At 28.3% G+C, this 20356-nt stretch overlaps 1 protein-coding gene across 1 annotated transcript in view; it reads right to left on the bottom strand.

Annotated features, from left to right (window-relative positions):
- Window positions 1–1134: 1134 nt before the first annotated feature.
- The window catches only part of LOC105677092 (Tachykinin-like receptor at 86C), a 49984-nt gene continuing 30762 nt past the window's right edge, over window positions 1135–20356 (bottom strand). The window contains exons 3-8 of the mRNA XM_012375468.2: window positions 14437–14571; window positions 12216–12296; window positions 9534–9684; window positions 8502–8698; window positions 3984–4111; window positions 1135–1682 (exon numbers count right to left, since the gene is read on the bottom strand). Coding sequence (XP_012230891.1) covers window positions 1555–1682; window positions 3984–4111; window positions 8502–8698; window positions 9534–9684; window positions 12216–12296; window positions 14437–14571 — 820 coding nt within the window. The 3' untranslated portion in view covers window positions 1135–1554. The remainder of the gene's footprint in view (window positions 1683–3983; window positions 4112–8501; window positions 8699–9533; window positions 9685–12215; window positions 12297–14436; window positions 14572–20356) is intronic.

Raw genomic sequence — 20356 nt, forward strand, 5'->3', positions numbered from 1 at the left:
ATGACTTTCACAGAAATCATACTACGACCTGTAATTTTGTTAATTATACAAAGTGTCCGGTAATTGCTGAATCACCTCTTGGGTGCAGATAGAGCGGGTTAAACCGAGTAGAAAAGTCCTCTACCGTTTAACTATTAAACTGTCAGAATAATCGAGATAACCAATCAGCGTCGCGGAAAAGCGTCAATACTACACTTCAAGACTCTCGAGATTTTTGATACATTCGAGTATCGACTTTACATGCCTTTTTTGAAAGTGGATTCCGCCGCAAAATGTTAGTTTAATTTACATATGTCAACCACACACTTGCACTTAATTAATAATGCAAATAACTTCTGACCTTGCGTTGGAGATGAAGCAGATGAATTGCAATAATAATTTTATGATAATAGATGGGTTAAACAATTATATAATTAATATTAAAGTATAGTATAAAACTGAAAATTATATTCTTACTATATAACAACACAATCACGCTTGAATATTTTCCTTTTTTGATTATTTTAAATTCAAAGTCGGATAAAGTAAAATAGAACACATAAAAAAGTTAAAAAATGTATACTTTATAAAATTTCTCAAATGAATTATCATTTTATTATTGTAAATTGTATTTTAAAAACGGCGGACAATATGCCATGAAAACTCCAAAGTTTTAACAAGCCTTTATACGCGTTAATGAGAATAATAATTTTTCACCATAATATATAAAATAATTTAGTAGTTAAAGAATAGTGTGGTAAAAGCGGTGTGTAATAACGCGGCTCATTTCATGATGCTTTAATAAAATAATGCTAATATGAAATATCTATTAATTAAAATGTTTTCATTTATAAAATAATAAGAAAATTTATTTGAAGCATATTGCGAAAATACGGCATTAGATGCTAAAAATATTTCCACTAAATAATCATTGTTTTCTAATAAATAACATTTTTAAGCAAATTTTTATAAGTTATTTTATATTTATGTTATATTTTTGTGCGTCACAGTATAACGCAAAATATTTGTTTAATCAGTTTTTTTAGACCTTTACATAATTCTAAAAATATTAAAAATTAAAACATGAAAAATAAATGACACGTTATCAATAACTGTCATAAATAACGTTACAAATAAAATTTTAGCAAAACAACATTTATGTATTGCTGAACAAATTACGTTTATTCCATAGCTTTTACAGAAATTCGTTGTCATAATATAATAGTAACAATAGTTCTGAGAGCGGCGAATTTAATCATGAATATACAAGACATATGTTTATACAATTACGTTATATATTACGAAGTACGTTTAAATCACAAATAACATCGAACTTTTTCTGTTATAATCTCGTCAGCCTCGTCTGTAGGTAAGAAAATAATACTTTTGAAAAACTGACGTGATAAAGTAGAACACTCATTAATTTATTATTATTGGCCATTCAGCGATGGAATGCCATCAGAACTGCGTTATAACATTTGATTACTTTTGACAAAGCTCGTCGTAAAGCATGAAGATGATAATATTATAATATTATTTATAACAGATACGTCGTTTTCGTAATGTATAGTTAAGCTAGATGATAGCAACGTTTTCTTTAAACTGAAGTTTCTCGCACATTGTTCGGGTATTCATTCTGAATGTTTGTACCTGGCTCTCCGCCGTGCTCTGTCGCCACTTGATTGAAGTCGATCTGAAACGGGCTGGAAACAAATCAAATGCAGATTTAATGTTTGCTGAAACTATTTTCTCGTAGCTAAAGACATGGCCTAGAATACGCATAGCAGAAAATAAACTTTCTCCAATTCTGCATTGCAAAATTCTATTATTTTATTTTCAAGTTTAACACTGCATTATTGCATTTTTCTTCAAATACTTTTTAATGTTTCGTGACTAAAAGGAATAAATCTGCAACCGCATATATAAATAATTCTTTGACAAAGTTTATATTCTCACAGTATCAAAGAATTTTACGTTTCAGTAGCACTTTTCTCTGACTCTTATACAGCTAATTCGAGCCGTAAATTGCGACCACTGCAGATGATTGAAGTCGGGAGTGACAAATTGGCTCACGCTCAGGCTACTATTAGATCGGTTTTAGCTTAAAAGCTTTTACCTTTAAAGGACCATTTCTGCAGATTAGATCTGTAATATTTGATTTAAAAAAAAATATGTTTTTTTATTTTATATGTTTGTATGTGCGGGGGGGGGGGGTTATGTGTGTGTATATATATATATATACATATATTGAGTCTATTATAATATGACATAAATTTAACTTAAAGTACATTTACATAAATGTAAAATATTAATACATGTCCATAATTACTAGTTATTACTAATTTATTAGTAAATAATTCTCTTAATTCTCATCACGTTTATGTATATATTCATGCAAACGTATTATTCTGCATTACATATATGTATATAAATATAATAAGATTATATTATACTTTATATATTGCAAATGTGTTACGGATAATCTATAGCCTTTGCTATTTATCTACTAACATAATATTTTGACGGATGACGCTGAATCTAGACAGCTCTTTAGATAGCTGAACATCGTAGCGTGCTTTTGTATAAAGCGAGAGATGAATCTATTGTGAGAATGAGGATAAGATTAGATTAAACAATACGTTGGATTCTGGTTGCCTAGAGACTAAAATTCCACATATAATTGACACGAAAATATGGCGTGGTGACTTCAAATCTTGCTGTCTCCGAGATCTTATGATAACATTTTTCTACATAAAGTCGTCGCATTAAGTTAAATAAACCTGAAATAGTCGCTGCAAATATATGTACAATGTTCTAAAAAAAGAATACCCATCTCTCACCATATAATGAAAGTGCTCCAAGTCCCAAAAAAATTACAAGAATAAAATATAATAAATGCATTTTTCCCCTGTTTTATTAAAATAAATATTTCAAATACATGCAAAGATATTACCGCATGTGTGTATTTTTACGATTAAGACAACAGCTTTTAGAAATAAGAAGTGATAAATTGACATGCAAATTTATCATGACATGATCCATTTATCAATACTTACAAACTTATTAATTTTGATAAAACTTTGTTTTTATATAAAATGACAAACTGTGAGTAACGAGATACGTTTTATTTATGTTCAATCTTTAAATATACAACATCGAATGTTAAATCTAAAAATTTCAAAAAAGAGAATTTTTTGTATAAACGTGTGTTTTTAGAGTTTATCCAAAACTTCAATTTTGCAACGCTGAATTTATTATCATCGCAAACACGTCACCTTATCTGTTATTATTTTAAGAATATAAGCGAGAAAACGAAAGAAAGTTTCCTTTTACCTTTAAGATTTAAAGGCTATTGAGCATGGATAAAAGATATTGCTATTCATATCTTGAGTCACTCTATATACTTACAAAGTTTTATCCATTGATGAGTTTGTGTCGAGTAAAGAACGAAGGTAGAAAGATATTTTTAGTAAGGAATGCATAGAAAGTGCTGATGGAAAGCGTGTCCTGTCGTATAAAATATTCTATTTCCGGCGAGAAAAATAAATGACTTCAACCTTTTGCAGTCAAAAGCGAGATATCCGCATCACAATATTGTTCACCGGACCTTTTATTCTAAGAAAATCGATACTGTCTGTATTTGACGTATTGGATTAAACAATTCGACAATTTGACGCTGTCTGCCCGAATCGTTAGACGCGACACCATGCGTTGTCAATAAGATAGTTTTATTAAATTTTTGTAGCAGATTATACAAGAAAAAACATGGAAACATAGAAAATTGCATACTTTATTATAAATAAAAAATATATAGAGAAAAGATTTTAATAAATTTCTCTTTAAGTTACTAATGTTTCGTGTATAGGTATTCTAAAATTATTATCGTATTTTATTCAAGTGGCAGACAAACGACAGTCGAGTCGTCAGTTGTTTTATGCAAATTACTAAACGGGCGATGTTTAATTACGAGATGTCCTTTCTATAAATGTACAAAAGATACTCACCCGAATTGCATGGAACTAACTCTGAACGTTGAAACCCCGCCAATTCTTGAGCTTCATGGCGTCGCACATTTGTCCGACTCGTCAGACAGTAGCATTTACAGATTACCAGTTCAAAGTAAACTCGAAACCTGAAACAGTGAGTATTCTATGATGCGCACGGCTGCATTTGTGTGTAAATGATGCTTCATTCATCCAATTAACCAAATCAAAGCGTAAATGAATATTTGTGAAAGATAACGCGTGTGCCCGTGTACATGCATAAAATTTCAAATTAAATCAGAGAATATTGTATAATATCAATTAAATTGATTTAAATTTACAATTTGAGATTGGATATACAATAAAAATACTCTTCTTCATTTGACATATACATATATTTTACAATTTTTACATCTACCATTTCGCAATTGAATGATTATATAAATCTCATATATAAATCTTTTTTCTCAAAAATTTTAAATTAAAACAATTTGTGTGATAAAAAATAGTACTTATGAATATTGTATAGAGATTTTTATAAGTAGAAAAACTAATTCTTTGATTGATAATTTATTATTAAAAAACAGAGATTAAGATTCTTAAAAATTAAAAAGTTTACAATTTTAGTAAAATAAAAATTCTTTGTTTTAAATAAGTTTCTTTAATTTTTTTGTTAAATTTTTCTTACTGAAGATATAATTAGAGTAAATAACATTTATTGATTTGTTATAAATAATGACATATAGAATGTATTGATTTTCATAAACATAGTTCAAACAAACAATGTACTTTCTTATTTGATTTAAGCGCAAACCTAAGTTTCTTGATAGCTCATTCGGAATACTCAGAGAAATTCAGAATAAACTGTTTTTTTTTTGATAAATAATATATACGAAAATAATCTCAAACGTAGATTGCTTACTATTAAGTATTTAAGTTTTTCATTTAACTTATAAAACTGTGTGTTATTAAGTTGTTAATATTCCATTTTCAAAAATTAATCTTGTTTTTTTTCTTAACTTTATAAAAAATCGAATATCTTAACATTTAATTGAAATAGAAATTTAACATTAATTTTAGCAAATTCTTAAAATTTTATTAACATCACAGAATAGTTGTAATTTCATTAATATTATAAATCTAGTATAATTTTAAAGAATTATTAACATCACAGAATAGTTGTAATTTTATTAATATTATAAATCTAGTATAATTTTAAAGAATATCACTTATATCGAAAAATTGCACGCTTCCTCTGTACAACCACTTTTTTTGTCGGAGGTAATCGATCCATTTCAATCGTTCGACGGTGAGCGATTCTCTGAATTAATCAGTTTCTGAAGTAATCGAATATTACAAATGTGCAAATACTTCTTCATTGTATAGTTCGATTAGTTCGATCGAAGGCATTTCAAGACCATGACCTAATAATTATTTCACGTTCTTACTGATAGATATCCTGTCGAAAAAAATAAAAACAGAAGAAACTTTTTGACATAAACTTGACAAATAGTAAAAAACTAACAGTAATATTTCTTCATAAATATAATAATAATTACGTATTATTTAAGTAAAAAATATTAAAAAGGTATAAAAATAAATAACAATTTCCTGTTGTCATGCAAATTAATTTCTGAGATAGGATTTTCAATTTTGCTTTTTAAAACTATGTATTATATATTGTGATATAAGTTATTATGACATTATTGACTTTAATTAGAATTAAAATTGCTCATTAATATATAAAACGATAAAATAAAATTATTTCCTTTCATCAACAAATAAACATGAAAATTGAAAGATCAGCGTTGCGCATTTCGTTAATCAATTTCCTTGTTTTTGCAATTTATAAATGATAACACATCTGTTGCATGTATTATCTGTTGCAGACTACTTGTGATCAATCAGAATAACAGTAAAATCCAGAAAACGTGCCTTCAGTTGATTTTACAGAACCGTCATTTTATGAAATCCATTTGTGATTGTTACGCGATTGCGCGATATTAAATTTCACAGAAATAATGGAATTCACGCAACTCTGTGTATTACGGGAAAGTAGTACATATCGCTCGTTAAATATGCAATAGTGGAGAATGCAAATATACACTCTACTATTGTTCTTTCATAATGGAAGATGTCAAATCTATAATGAAATCTATAATCAATTCAACACAAAATACCAAGTCGTAGAAATGTTTTCTATTTACGTTCAGTTTAATGGAACAGGTAGATATTTTTCATTGTCAAAAGTTCGTTAAAAGTGATAATAAATACTATACTATTTCCAACACTAACAAAATTTTACATAAAATCACACAAAACTTTATTTCAAAATAAATTTAATTTAAGGTTTGTATTAATGTTGTGTTAATAATATAGATAAAAATATAGTGATACCGCTAATTATATGATAATGACAATTTATTATAGTTGATTAAATTTTAAACTTATCAAATCTTTTATTAAAGATTCTTTATTTAAAAGATTATACTTGTTTCATAAATAAATTTTTATTTATTTAACTTTATTAAAAACATGCTTTCTAAAATTTTTGCGGCATTGTTTTCTAATATATGCTTTTCTGTTATAAGCTACCTCTTATTAGTCAAAGTACGTTTAATTATTTTATATTATACTTCTGAAAGCGTTAGAATATATATAACTAATTAAATCTTTCCACTAATTTCTCTCTATCATTCAAAATTATATTATATCAGATGCAATTATTGTGGATATATAATTATCGGTGATACACGCGAAAGATTATTGAACATCTCGGCACTAATAGGAACACCTAAGGGTGTAAGTGATAGCAGACGTTAATAACAAGATTTCTTCTGGGTGCAATAAAAAAGAAGCAAGGATATCTAATGGCGACGATCATATTGCGTTTGTTAGACGCGATCCGTTTTCGGATAAAAAACTCAGCAGGTGGAATTTAACTTCTATTTTTCATTTCATGCATGAACGCATCACGGCACAAAATAATAATTGCACTTTAAAAAAACACGAATAAGTTTGATGACCCAGTTAATGACGGTAATATTGCAGTGATGATATTGCAATTATTGCAGAATACTTAAATAAATCTAATTCGAACATTCAATGTTATGTACACCGGCGAAATAGTTAGGCTGTCGAGAATCGATACGCAAATGTGGAAATGTATAATTAGAATGTAAACTGAACCTCTGTGGTTAACCAAGGGATCAATGCTACTCGCGTTATTGATTAAGGAAGCAACCGCCGACTGGTTTGTTCTCTCAAAATTTTGTGCAAGTTTATAATCATTAGTAATCGTTTTTATAACAAATATAATAATTGTTCTGTGAAAAAAAATTTCCACGTAATTTTTACTATATTAAAGTCTTATTATTTAATAAATTAGTCTTCTTACTAAAGTCTTTTTTTTTATGTTAAAATGTAATTATTGATAAAAATTAATTCATATATTTTTTGCGAAGAAAGCGATTAATTTATAATATTTGTTTCGAAACAATATTAAATATGTCAGTTATTTATTTTTGGATAATTTTACGTAAATATTTGCAGTAAAGTTTTAAGATAAGAAATTATGTTTTGACAGCGTTAATCCAGGAGTCCTGTTTTCTTCTCTTAAATTGTTAGACACTGCTTTATGTAATCCAGACTTGTCCAATTTTTCAAAGTATATCGATTGATTGAATTACTAGGATTTACGTAAATCTCATCTGATTCGTAAAGCTTGGATTCAATCGGTTTAATGTTAACGCAAAGACTACACTTTTATTTCACACATCGTGCGGTTATTTCATTGCACACTTGTCAATATATTGCAATCTTGTTTGCAGCAATCTTAATCTCGAACCGTTCTTCGTTTCATTTATCACTTTTTAGACATAATAAATCTGTACGCTTCTGGAGATTACATTCAGTTCATCAACTATGTTACAGGCATATACACATAATTAGAGTACATAGGAGCATATGTATAATCGGATGTTTGGGTCAGATTTATATAAATCTTTTTTAATAACCATTATATCGTTTTCCACCATTAATTTAGCTGCAAAACTTGGTTTTATCTCTTAGAAATGCGCTCATTAAAATGTTTTTATAAATCAAAGACGCATTAATGCATAAAATATAAATAAAAACTTATATTTTATGCTTTAAGACGCATATTATTTAGTTTTGTTACATAAACTGTAAAAATTTAAAGTGTAAAAATAATATTTGATTTTTTTTAATTATTGGAAACTAAACGCTAGTATCTATGAATTTTCCAAAAGCATCAAGAATCTTGAAATATAATAAAATGTGATAACTTTATTTTTATTACAAACTAATTTTTTAATTTTCTGACTTATATAAAATTATTTAAAAAATCTTTTAATCGATTTTATAAAACAAACACAATAAATTATAATTACAAACAAACACAATATTTTATAAAACAAACAAAATTGATTTATATAACTATCTTTTTAGCAAAAATTCAATATAATTCATATTTCTAAAATTTAAATGTTATTTATATTATAAAAAAGAATGCAATACCTGTTATTCATCCAGCAATATATGAGTGGATTAACCATAGAATTGGACATTGCGAGCCAGTAGAAGCCTAAATATATGTGTTGTATGTAACTCTTTTCTACATAATGACGATAATGATACACAAAAATGAAGAACCCCTGATATGGTAACCAGCACACCGCAAATATTATCACTACAACGATAAACATTTTTACAACCTGTAACAAGTAAAGAAAATATCATAAAACATGTGCCTACTTAATATATGTTTTTCTTAACTGCAAATATTTCGACGAATTTAAAATCGTTTAAATAGTTTTAAAAATCAAATTTATATTTTAGAAGAAATTGTATAAAATTTGTCTAGTAGTGATTTATCAAGTTTGTAGTAAATTTTGACAAATGGTTGTATTTGTACAGTTGCGTAAAGACAATATTTGCAAGAATCGTTTGCAGATACAATTATTCCCACTTAATTCGGTAACTTATATTCAACAAGGTCCATTGTAGCATGCTGTGTTAAGCACAGATATTAAGGAAGACTTAATGGAAACCTATTGTTCTCAAGTTTGTAGCTAATAGGCAACTATACAACATTCGTATTGTGTTTACAATTAGTTATTAGTGCGATAATACTGAACGCATTTTAAGGTTTAATTTAAAATACGAAAGTTAATGCTTAACTCATATCATATATTTGCTTTTGATTTGCGTGCAGATTCTAAATAAACTTCCTATTTTATAACCGTGACTTGACCTAGTTTTATTAAAGCACATTTTTAAATTTTCCGCCCGTTGAATCTCGAGGATTTCTCTTACATTTTTTTCGAGAATTTCATTTATAGTTGGTTTTCTTAAAAATGTTAACACGTCTTTAATTTTCGAAAGAATTTAAGAGATTGTTCGATATAATGCAGTAATATGCGGAAAAATGTTTCCTTTCAAACTTTAATGGATTGCGATCGTTTATCTACATACTTTGCACATTATTTACATCGAGACATTGCAAAAAATATTACTTAAATGTAAAAAGTTGAAATCTCGGTAGCATACCTTGCGCTTAGATCTCATTGATTCTCTCTGGTAGTGAGTTAATTCACCGATAGATTGTGAACCCCATAACTTTAGTCCCATGCATGTATAACAGACAGCCATCACTGTCATGGGAATCAGATACGTAACGGTGAGGAATAGGAGATTGTAGCTGTAGAGCAAATGATTTATATGAAACTATAAAAAGTGCCGACACATTGTTATCACACCGAGTTTTATTAAAACCGTAACTCGCTTCTAAGATATACGCGTCTAGCAACGACGATTACTCAAGAAGAACGGCAGAAAATCTGTCTTTATTAATTGAGGTATATGCTCAAGCTTAAAATGCAATATAGCAGTAATAGCTACATACAATCTACTTTTCTAGATTAGTATGTTATATATTTAAGAGCATGCTGCAAAAGAATTTATCTTCGGATTAAACAAATTTCAATTTATATGATTAATCGTAATTTATAAATTTAAAACTCGAACACATAAGATTACACGATCCTATAAAATAACAACTCATTTTTATAAAATAAATAAGTTGCTTATATCTTGCGTGAATTATTTACACCATTTTTTTAGGAATTAATTATAATTCCAATTAAAAATAATTAGATGTTACATATAAATAAATTGTAACAAATAAAATTTATTTAATGGATTTTTTCTTAATATTTGTGAATTACAAAATGTTTCGTACGAAGTATTCCGTGAAACACAAGTAATAAGAAAATCAAATACAATATATAAAAAAAATCTAATATTTTATTCAATTAAAATATTGCAGGAATAACCATAAAAATTTTTGATTACTTTACTCAATTCGAGACATCGAGATAACATGGAATCGTTATTAAGAGACGCAAGTTTTATTAAAAAAGTTTTTATATGCCTTTGCAATCACAGTGACTGTTTGATATAACAAGAGTTTAAATCGATAACTTAAATTGCACATAAAAAGAACATTCTGTGAAATTGCTTGAGATTTGATATGGACAAAACCCGTACAGAACTTGACTTATCATCATGTTGAGAATTGTATATCAACTCTCTGCTGAAGTGTTTCGAATTATCGAATTCTGCACTATTAGATTCTGCGAAATTGTTGTATCCGTTGTTAAGTAGATTCTACTTGAAGACATTTCGTAGATACGCAGAAAGAGAGATATGTATTCTGTACGTAAACTTCAGTGATGTAAAACAAGAGTGTATCGTGATAACGACTGTAAGTTTCCAGACTATTCGACAAATGGAAGTTTTGAAGACATCTAAAGTTCTACTCGTATGATGTATACAAGATACCCTTCTGAATAACTTGACAGAGATTTCATCCGCTTTCAAAGAAAAGAAATAGGTATTCCTTATTTGATTCGGAATTAGAAAAGAACTTTTTTCTTATAGATTTATAAATAAGATCATTATGATCATTGTTATTCACAATTTTAGTTTCTGATAATTCTAATTTTTGATAAATTAATTACAAAATTTTTAGTCAATCTTGCAAACTTGTCAAGAATATGTGATGAGTAAAATATAACAAAAATAATACAAAAAATTAGTATTTATTTTCATAATTTTATCTATTTCCGTCTAGATTTATTTGTTATATAATTTTTACATACTTCTCGTAATAGCTTTTTCTTTATAAAGAAGAAAAACAAACCTTCGAACCTTCTTTAAATTGGTCTCGTCTTGTTTACGAGATCCGCACACAAAAGAAAAGCTGAATCGTATTTAATATTGACTCTCTCTGTGCCCTGTATCAGTTCCTCCTCTTCCCACCTTTCTTCTTTTGTCAGGCAATATAATACGCACTTTAAATCGATTTTGCTAAGTTTCGGAAACAATATTTAATTTCGAAGAATGCTTATCTGAAAGAAGTAACTTAACTTTTTGAGAATTGAATCGCTATTTACTCAGAGAAAAATCTAAACTTTCGTATTATCGGATATTATATAAGCAGGATATGTATCGTATGTGTTTTCTCCTAAATGTCATTTATTTAGCAAACTTGTTATTCTCACAAACAACGAGTTTGATCTTTTTTTCAACAACTTTTTAATTATCAGCAGATAGTTAAACCATAAATTCTATTAGCATAAAGTTATTAATTTCCTAAATGAAGATTAATCATGGAGTAACGCTTTTTAGATTTTTTGTCCATATTCTGGGATACATTGCATACTACATTTGCATACTACATTTACCTACAACCGAGTTAATCCATTTATTTATATTAACAATTATCCTGTAATCTCAATATCCTGTTTCGAGTGACAATAGGTTATAGTAGGCAGCAAACCGACAGTTAGGTCCTTAATTGCTAATGACTCCCAATTGACACAAACAATGGCGCCCATGACAAGGGATCAAATATAATCATTCGAATTAGACCGAACCATTGCTTTCATTATTCCCCGGCGATATGTTGATAGCAGGGGCACAACAATTTCCTGTCTTACTTTCTTAGAGTAATCGTCGATTCAATCTCTTTCGCATTCCTAATAGCGTTCGCGGCCCGCGTACACAGTTTACAGGAACTTCTTTCCGCACGCGATTTCACGTGCACGACATTCCTAAGGAGCGCCCGATAATGCCAATTCCGTGCACAAACTTACAAATTTTTTTAAATTACACCGAGATTCATAGAAGATTTCACAAGAAGATCATCGTGCAATAAAGCTCACTTACCAATATTCCCTCGTGCTATTTAAATATCCGCCGTCGGGCCACAGCAGGTAACAGGCGATTCTGGTCGTTCCATTAGAATATCTGCAATTGACTATTCATTAGTTTCTCCTCAGCAATTGGAAGCTAATATGAATAATGGTTGGAGTAATAAATAATATCTGGAGAGAGAGAAAGACATTAAAAAATATCGAATCGATTATTGCGAGTACGCTCTTTGTACATTCAAATATCATCAAATATTAATAAAAGTTGAAAGTCTTTTAAGTTCCTCAGAGTGTTATCAAAATCAGGGACGGTAAAACGAGGGGGATATAAAAAGAGAAACAATGTGAAAAGCTGAAAGCTATTTGTACGGAACATTGATCACGCATGGAACACGTGAAGTATATAGATTTTGGTAAAAAGACGCATGAAAATATAAATCTTATTTGTCATAAAAACTTAATGGAAAGAAAATTTAATAATAATAAAGTCATCTCACGCGTGGGTTTGCACGCATCATTTTATTTTTATAAAATATTGCTTGTTTTTTTAAATTAAATACATACAATTTCATTGCGTGCAATATTCGATATTTAACAATTTGCAATAGCTATTTATAGGTAGTAAGATACAAGAGTAATTTATATTCTTTATTACATATAAAATTGTTTTTAACTGATTAAAATTCATGAAAAATTTTCTTTGAAGAAGAAAAATCTGTTAACTTTAAAAACATACAAACAGCTTTAGAAGCATAAGGTCGGCTTTAAGGATAGAGTATGATCAGCTTTAGGAGTCAGCAAAGCAAACACAAAATATGCTTAGAATGAGAAAGGTGAGACTTATAAAATTAATATTTCCATTACATATGTTTCTTATTAATTTTATCAAATAAATACGAATTTTTCTTATTTTCTAAATTACAACCTCCTTTGATTTCTTTTCTTCTAAATATTGCGTTGTCCAAAGGATGGAATAAACGGAATAAATTGCAAATACGAAAAAAAGTCATAAGCAAAGAAAAAAATTCATAGGCCAAGAAAGGGTCAGCATTTCTATTTGCTCGGGATAATAAGAAACTTAGAGTGTTGCCTGGCTGCGAGCAAACTATTGAACAAATACGCCGGCAATACGAATAATGCTCTTACAGTGCTCTTTATTAAAATAACAAAATACTACAATTTTTAAAAATAAAACAACTTAATAAGTATTAAGAAAACTTGATCTTTACTTAAATTTCTTTGATTAATAGTATTTTGATTTAAACACAACTTCTGGTTTGTTTACTTATTTTAATTAGTTGTTTGAGCAAAAAATGTAATATGCTTTATTTTATCTTCACGTACTCTGTAATGACTTATATTGATTTTAAACATTTAACAGGAAATTGAACAAATACATGTAACATAATATAATGCATAAATCCACGCATAGTCCGTGAAGATAAAATTTTTGTAAACCTAAATACTTTATGTGCATTGATGCAAATAATATTATACTCGAGCAGATATGCATAAGATATTGCTAATAATATTAAAAATATTGTTATTCAACTAGCTAAATTTTACGCTCTAGATATCATAAAGATTACACTCGATATAATTTTATATCTAATTTCTGAAATTAAACACAAAAAATATATAAAAAAGTTATAGAGGTAAAACATGGTAAAACAACACAACTAGCTAAATTTTACGCGCAAAATATCATAAAGATTACACTCGATATAATTTTATATCCACAATTTCTAAAATTAAACACAAAAGGTGTAAAAAATTTATAGGTAAAACATTACTCGACACACGCATTCCGTATTTAGTCCAAAATTACACGATGTAAGTGATTTGACATGCTCCAGCCATGCAATATATCCTTGTAGACGTGACTGGAATTTCACATTTGCAACGTGATACATTTCCTATTACTGAATGTACCGGGTACAAAAATACGTTCTTGAAGAAATATTCTATGATCTGTTATATAATAAGAAGTGACGAGCAAAATGTAAGACAAAAGATAGGAATGTAATATTGATGCTGTTATCGGAATCCACCGATTGAAATATGGAAATTTATCTCACTGCATTCTTTATTCCATTTATACTTTCCTTGCTATTCTGTGCAAATATAAATTTATATTTTAAAATAATATAAAACAGATTAAAGCTGTGGATAGTTTGAGATTAATAAAATGGAATTAATTAATCGCGTTTAATGTATTAGTCGTCTGTTATGCTTACCTGCGCAATGACGTTGTGGAATATAGAAGGCACGGAATCGCTAGTGCTGATGAGATTCCCCAAATTAAAATTAAAATAATCACCGTTCTCTTGCGAGACATATGGTGTCTAAGGGGATGCATAATGGCCATGTATCTGCAACAAACGGCATAACGACTGCTACTTAATATTCTCCTCCAGAATCGAGCAAATTGCGGAGACAACATTCCTTTAATTTTAAATTTCTCTAGCGTAAAAACTTCAGAAATTTCCATTTCGATGTCATAAACATTATTTTCAAAAACGTGAGAAACATTATTTGGCCGCAAGAATCTTGATAATTATAGTAAAAGAAATAAAAATATAAATAATTGCATTTATTTATCTATTATTTTACAAGTATTATTTTTCTGTTTGTTCTTTGATTCTAATATTTTATTCCAACGTTAATGTTTCATTGATTTCTTAATGTTTATTCGGTAGTGAAAAATTGTAGCTTTCAATTTTTTGCGTATGCTTTTAAAAACTCAATTATTCACGTTACGCAAACAATTTACACATAAGAGCGCATACTTTGGGTAATTTTATGTAATCCAATAACCAGAAATTCAATCGTACAGAGTAAGCAATTTTATGCCGCAAAATACGATTGCATGTAATGAAAATAAATTGCTGTTGCGAATTGCATCGGTATTTTGAAAGAGATGTATACATCCCTCTCATATATTAAAAGTAACACAAAGTGTCCCACAAAGCGTAATTATTTTAGTTTATTGAAATATATTACGATGTGTATAATTGCTGCAATAACTCAGTATGCACATATCTCGTGATCAACAATGCAAATACATCTGTAAATCTCCCGATTTTTTTATAGTAAATGTAGCTAAACAATACATCAATACTTTTTAATAAATTTTACATTTGCAATATAACCATAAAGATGATATTTGATAAACGTATTTATATGATAAAATAAAATCTTATGCAATACCACCTAATAGTGTCTGACAGACGCGCGCAAAGTTATAACAATCGATCGTAACAACGAAACAACGCAATATTACTGCTAATTGGAGTTGTCACGCAACTAGAATGACGTAACACACAGTGCGTTCACAAATCATCGTATGTTTTGCACAAACATTTGTCTGATTAAACAAGTCGCTTGCAGCATTAACATTATTGCTCTTATAACTGTCATGCATACACGCAAAAACAGTTTACAAGTTTAATCAAACATATGTAATATAATTATTGATTAATCTTTAGTGTTAAGCTTATGGATATGACGGCATTACTTCATAACGAAATTTTAATTAGGATTTAATTACTTTCTAAATACATAAGGAATTAACAAAGTTGCAAGCTTTCAAACAAAAGTTGTTTTTTTATCTACATCAGAGAAAAATTGAAAAATAAATATGGTAAATGTCACAATATCCGAATATGTTACATATGTCCGTTACATATGTTACACAATATTTGAATATGTCGCAATATCTGATCACATGTCAATAAAACAGTTATTATTTAATATTAAATATAAAATTCATAGAAATAATATTAAAAAATTTTAAAATGATGATACACGCTTATTAATTGAGTCTTAGCTTATTCTAGTGCTATTTATTGATATATCTTACATCTAATTGTCGTATGTCTTACATATAGTTGTCGAACGTTTCGGCTCCTTTTTTTGGGCCTTCTTCAGCGAATCTAATTTTTGTTGCGTCTCTTAGTTAAAATTTACTGTTTGTTTTTGGTGTGGTTCTATTTTGTCCGTTTTTGTGAACTTATTGTCCATCCTTTGCTTTTTTTCTTCCAGTGTGTCAGACATGGTAACCGTTGATTTTTATTTGTTGGTTTAATGTTCTTAATTTACTTAATTTTTCTGACTGGCTGGATTGATTTTTATTGGGACTTGTTGCTTTGTGTGTTGCTCATTTCATACTGCTCATTTTATATGTAAGACATACGACAATTAGATGTAAGATATATCAATAAATAGCACCTAGAACAAGCTAAGGCTCAATTAATAAGCATGTATCATCATTTTAAAGTTTTATTGAAAAACTGAGCCTAATTAAAAAAATTCTTTTTATAATATTAAAAAACTTCAGTAAATTTTAATTAAGATTTAATTACTTTCTAAATATATGAGAAATTAACAAAGTACAAAATTATTTCTTTTATTTACGCTAGAGAAAAATAAATAAGATAAATCATTGAATAATAAATAAAGTAAATCACAATATCCGAATATGTTACAATATCCGATCATATATTAATAAAACATTATTATTTATAAATATAAAATTTACAAAAATAATATTGTTATAATATTAAAATAAAAAACTTTAGTAAATTAGATTGCATGCAAAACAATTAAGAATTGTTATGTAATATTTAATTATATAATAATTAATATAATGAGCTGTGATATGAGATAATAAAACTACATCATGTTAGACAGATTCTCTGTTTAGATTCTTAACGACTTTACTAATTGTAAGAGCAAATGATATTTTACAGCTCTGGAAGAAAGCATTTTTTATCAGTTTTAAAAACAAATTTCTGAATTTTTTAATTAAAAGGTATTTTTTGTATATATTTTATGTTGTGTCCGTATACTGGTACATATATATATAAATATATAAAATAAAAACAATATTATTTTTATAAAAAAATTATATCTTTACTAATGATTTCTTTTTATATATAAAAATGTTCGGATATTGAGAGACTTTTAATATTTTGATATTGAATTGAACAAACAACAAGAAAAAGAATAATCGGTTAATACAGTTTTATATAATTAAAATTTTATCCCTTGTCGTGCAAAAATTATTTTAATGGCAGTGTTGGATTTTCACATGAACATAACAAGCTTCATCAATTAGTCAACTGCAAAAATGAGAGGGAAATACCTAAAGTGAATCGTTCGTGAGAGAAGTTCGTAAATTTAATTATGTGTTTTATGGTAGTTTCACTCGACCGTCGCCGATTTAGTTTCAACGGGACAATAAACATCCTACGTTTGAAATACGAATCCTGTTCATTTACCATGCAATAAACTGCGAGTTTCCAGTGAGAAACTAAACTTGACAATTACTTTTACACTTTATGTACTTACGAGATCCGCGAAAGCTAGGACGTACAAGTCTACAATAGAATTCCTCGTACAAATACGATTCAAACAATATCAGTGATGGTGCTATGGCGATACAAATACGACTAAAAAAAACAAAATCACATGAGTTTATAAAGATCTTTTAATTTTAGAACTAAAATTGCAAGTGTCGGCAAATATCGCATGCATGTAGCGTGTATATGTTGGAAAGTGTGATATTTCATGTCCATCATTAAGTGTACAGTCGAGTTGTTTGCACATCGAGCCTGCCAATCATCCTACATGCATGCTAACAATTAGAAGTTCTTTGAAATGTTAACAATTCGTCTACCATGGAGATTTGACCGTTCATCAAATTTCCAGTGAAAAATCAAATGACGAGATTTACCATTTCACCTGCTTTTCTGTTATAAAACATTCTATTGCTACCATGATAGATCAGCATTAATAAATTTAATAAATGTAAAGTCAAAATTGTTTTAAATCGTAAATAAACAGATATAATGATAGATATAATAAATAATACAGACATTTAATAAATAAAATCTTACTAATTAATTTTATATGCAATTTTTGTTAATAGAAATTTAGTTGTGTTATTTTATATTACAAATCAACAGGCTATAACTGATATCCACTAATCGAATTTATTAATACTACTAAAAAAACATTTTCGAATTGTATAAAAATCGTATAAAAATGCACTTAAACCGTAATTTTCACTTTTTCTTGATCGCATTGTGAAGAAATGCAGATAAATGCAGCCGTCACCGTCACGTATTGTACACTAGAACAATAAGGGATATAGACGAAACACCTGCATTGTTTTCCCTGCGAATTTTTCGAACGCAATGCATAGGGAACTACCATTGTGAGCTGTATTTCAGATCCGCCGTCGAAAGCACGACGACATTTTGCATCGTGAAAATGCATTCTGTGTAGACTGTAAGAATTACTCAGGTACAAGCGTGCAAATGGTTATACCATCGTGCTGTCTGCGAAAATGCATTAAGTCATTTGTCATGAGTCACAATGCTAATACACTTATGCTCCGGGCGTACGCGAAATTTGAATATAAAAGTTCTTTTAAAAATAAATCAATTTTTATATCTGCTAATATTATTATTTTCTTTTTTTCAAGATTACAACTTATTTTACGCAGAGATTTAACTACATGTTAACGAAGGAATTATTTTAATATCTTATTTGTATGATTAACTCAAACTAAGTACTGAATTATATTTATTTGAGTAGATAAATCAACAAATTATGCAAATCGCGCGTGTCATTTGCAAACTTCCACTTATGTTAAACTCGCACTAATATTAGTGTAACGTATGTCGTTTATCGCGTTGAATTATGTGTTTTATTTTCTAACATTTTACATGTTAACATCATAAAATCTATTTTTATTTTGTTTAAAAAAAGTTTTTCAGATTTATGTTTATGTCAATTATTAATAAGCTAATGTAATAATGTTTTTATATACATGTTTCCGGATTAAAAATGTTTTAACGATAAATTACGCGCAGATAAGTTAATTTCTAGAATTTTCATCTTTAATTATATAATGTAATTATTATTTGACATTACGAAGAGAAATGTTATTCCACCACAAGAGAATACTGAAAAGTTAAATATTATTAACTAAAAATATTATTAACTAAAAAATAAAATTACAAGAATATAAAATAACAGATCGTTTTTATTATCTTAGAATTTTGCAGTAATTAAATTTATACTAACTCCGTTTATTAAAAATTATAGTCAGCTTTGTCACACTTCTTGTTTGGTTATTTAAGGGTCAATGGATAAATGTAATGAGATACGCAGGTGTAACTTGTTACGGAGAGATAAAAGCTCTAAAGTAGCGTCTAATGAATGTTTAATGGATTTGAAATCTAATTTCCGCTACATTGGCGGCCCGACCCACGCATACACAAACCGCAACATGAGAAGCATAGCTATTCAGTGCCGTTCGAATTTCGATTTCTCTTGTATCAACATGAAACGGGTATTGTAACACCAAATCAATGCACTTGCATTTGTTTGATCCTCTACAATATTTAATAAGATAACGCACTTGTATTTATCTTCTGATTGTCCCAAGATGTTTCGCAAAAAGCATTTAACGCACATTGCAAACATAATTATTTTACATTATGGCTAAATTGTTATTATGTATTATTATCGCTAATATGATAAAATACGCTAAATTTATCGTTTGTCACAATTCATCACAATTTAATGGCAATCTTTGTGTCTATAAATCACTTACATCTCCAGAAATATTATTGATATTTTGTGCGCGGACTAATATAGCTTAAAGAGTGCAACAATACGCAGAATATATCGGAAAGCTTGGATATTTTAGCATTATTGGGAAAACGGATTGTTGTTTGATAGCTACTGGCATTGATTGATCGTTTAATTACTTCTGCTACTATTAACGAGTAGTTATTAATTGATCGATTATCGATTGAAAACTCGTTATCGAAATATTGTAGAAAACTGATTACTTTGACTATCGTTGTCTTGACAATTGTTATAGCTTTAGATCTATAATGTTCTCTTTCACGTCATTTCAGTATAATATACGGAGATTTTTACGTTTGTGCAAGATTCACAATTATCCTAGTTAATTAAAAATCTGTTTTAATCTGTTCATTAATGCAAAGGTAATAAAAGATTCTGCAAAGGTTAATTAATCTGAAAGAATAAAATTAATCTGAAACTTACTCTGTCGGATAATTAGCGGAAATATTTTACATTAATTGTTAGCTAATAATTTTAAAGCAAATAAAATAA

The sequence above is a fragment of the Linepithema humile genome, chromosome 6 (assembly GCF_040581485.1).
Source record: "Linepithema humile isolate Giens D197 chromosome 6, Lhum_UNIL_v1.0, whole genome shotgun sequence".
Lineage (NCBI taxonomy): Eukaryota > Metazoa > Arthropoda > Insecta > Hymenoptera > Formicidae > Linepithema > Linepithema humile.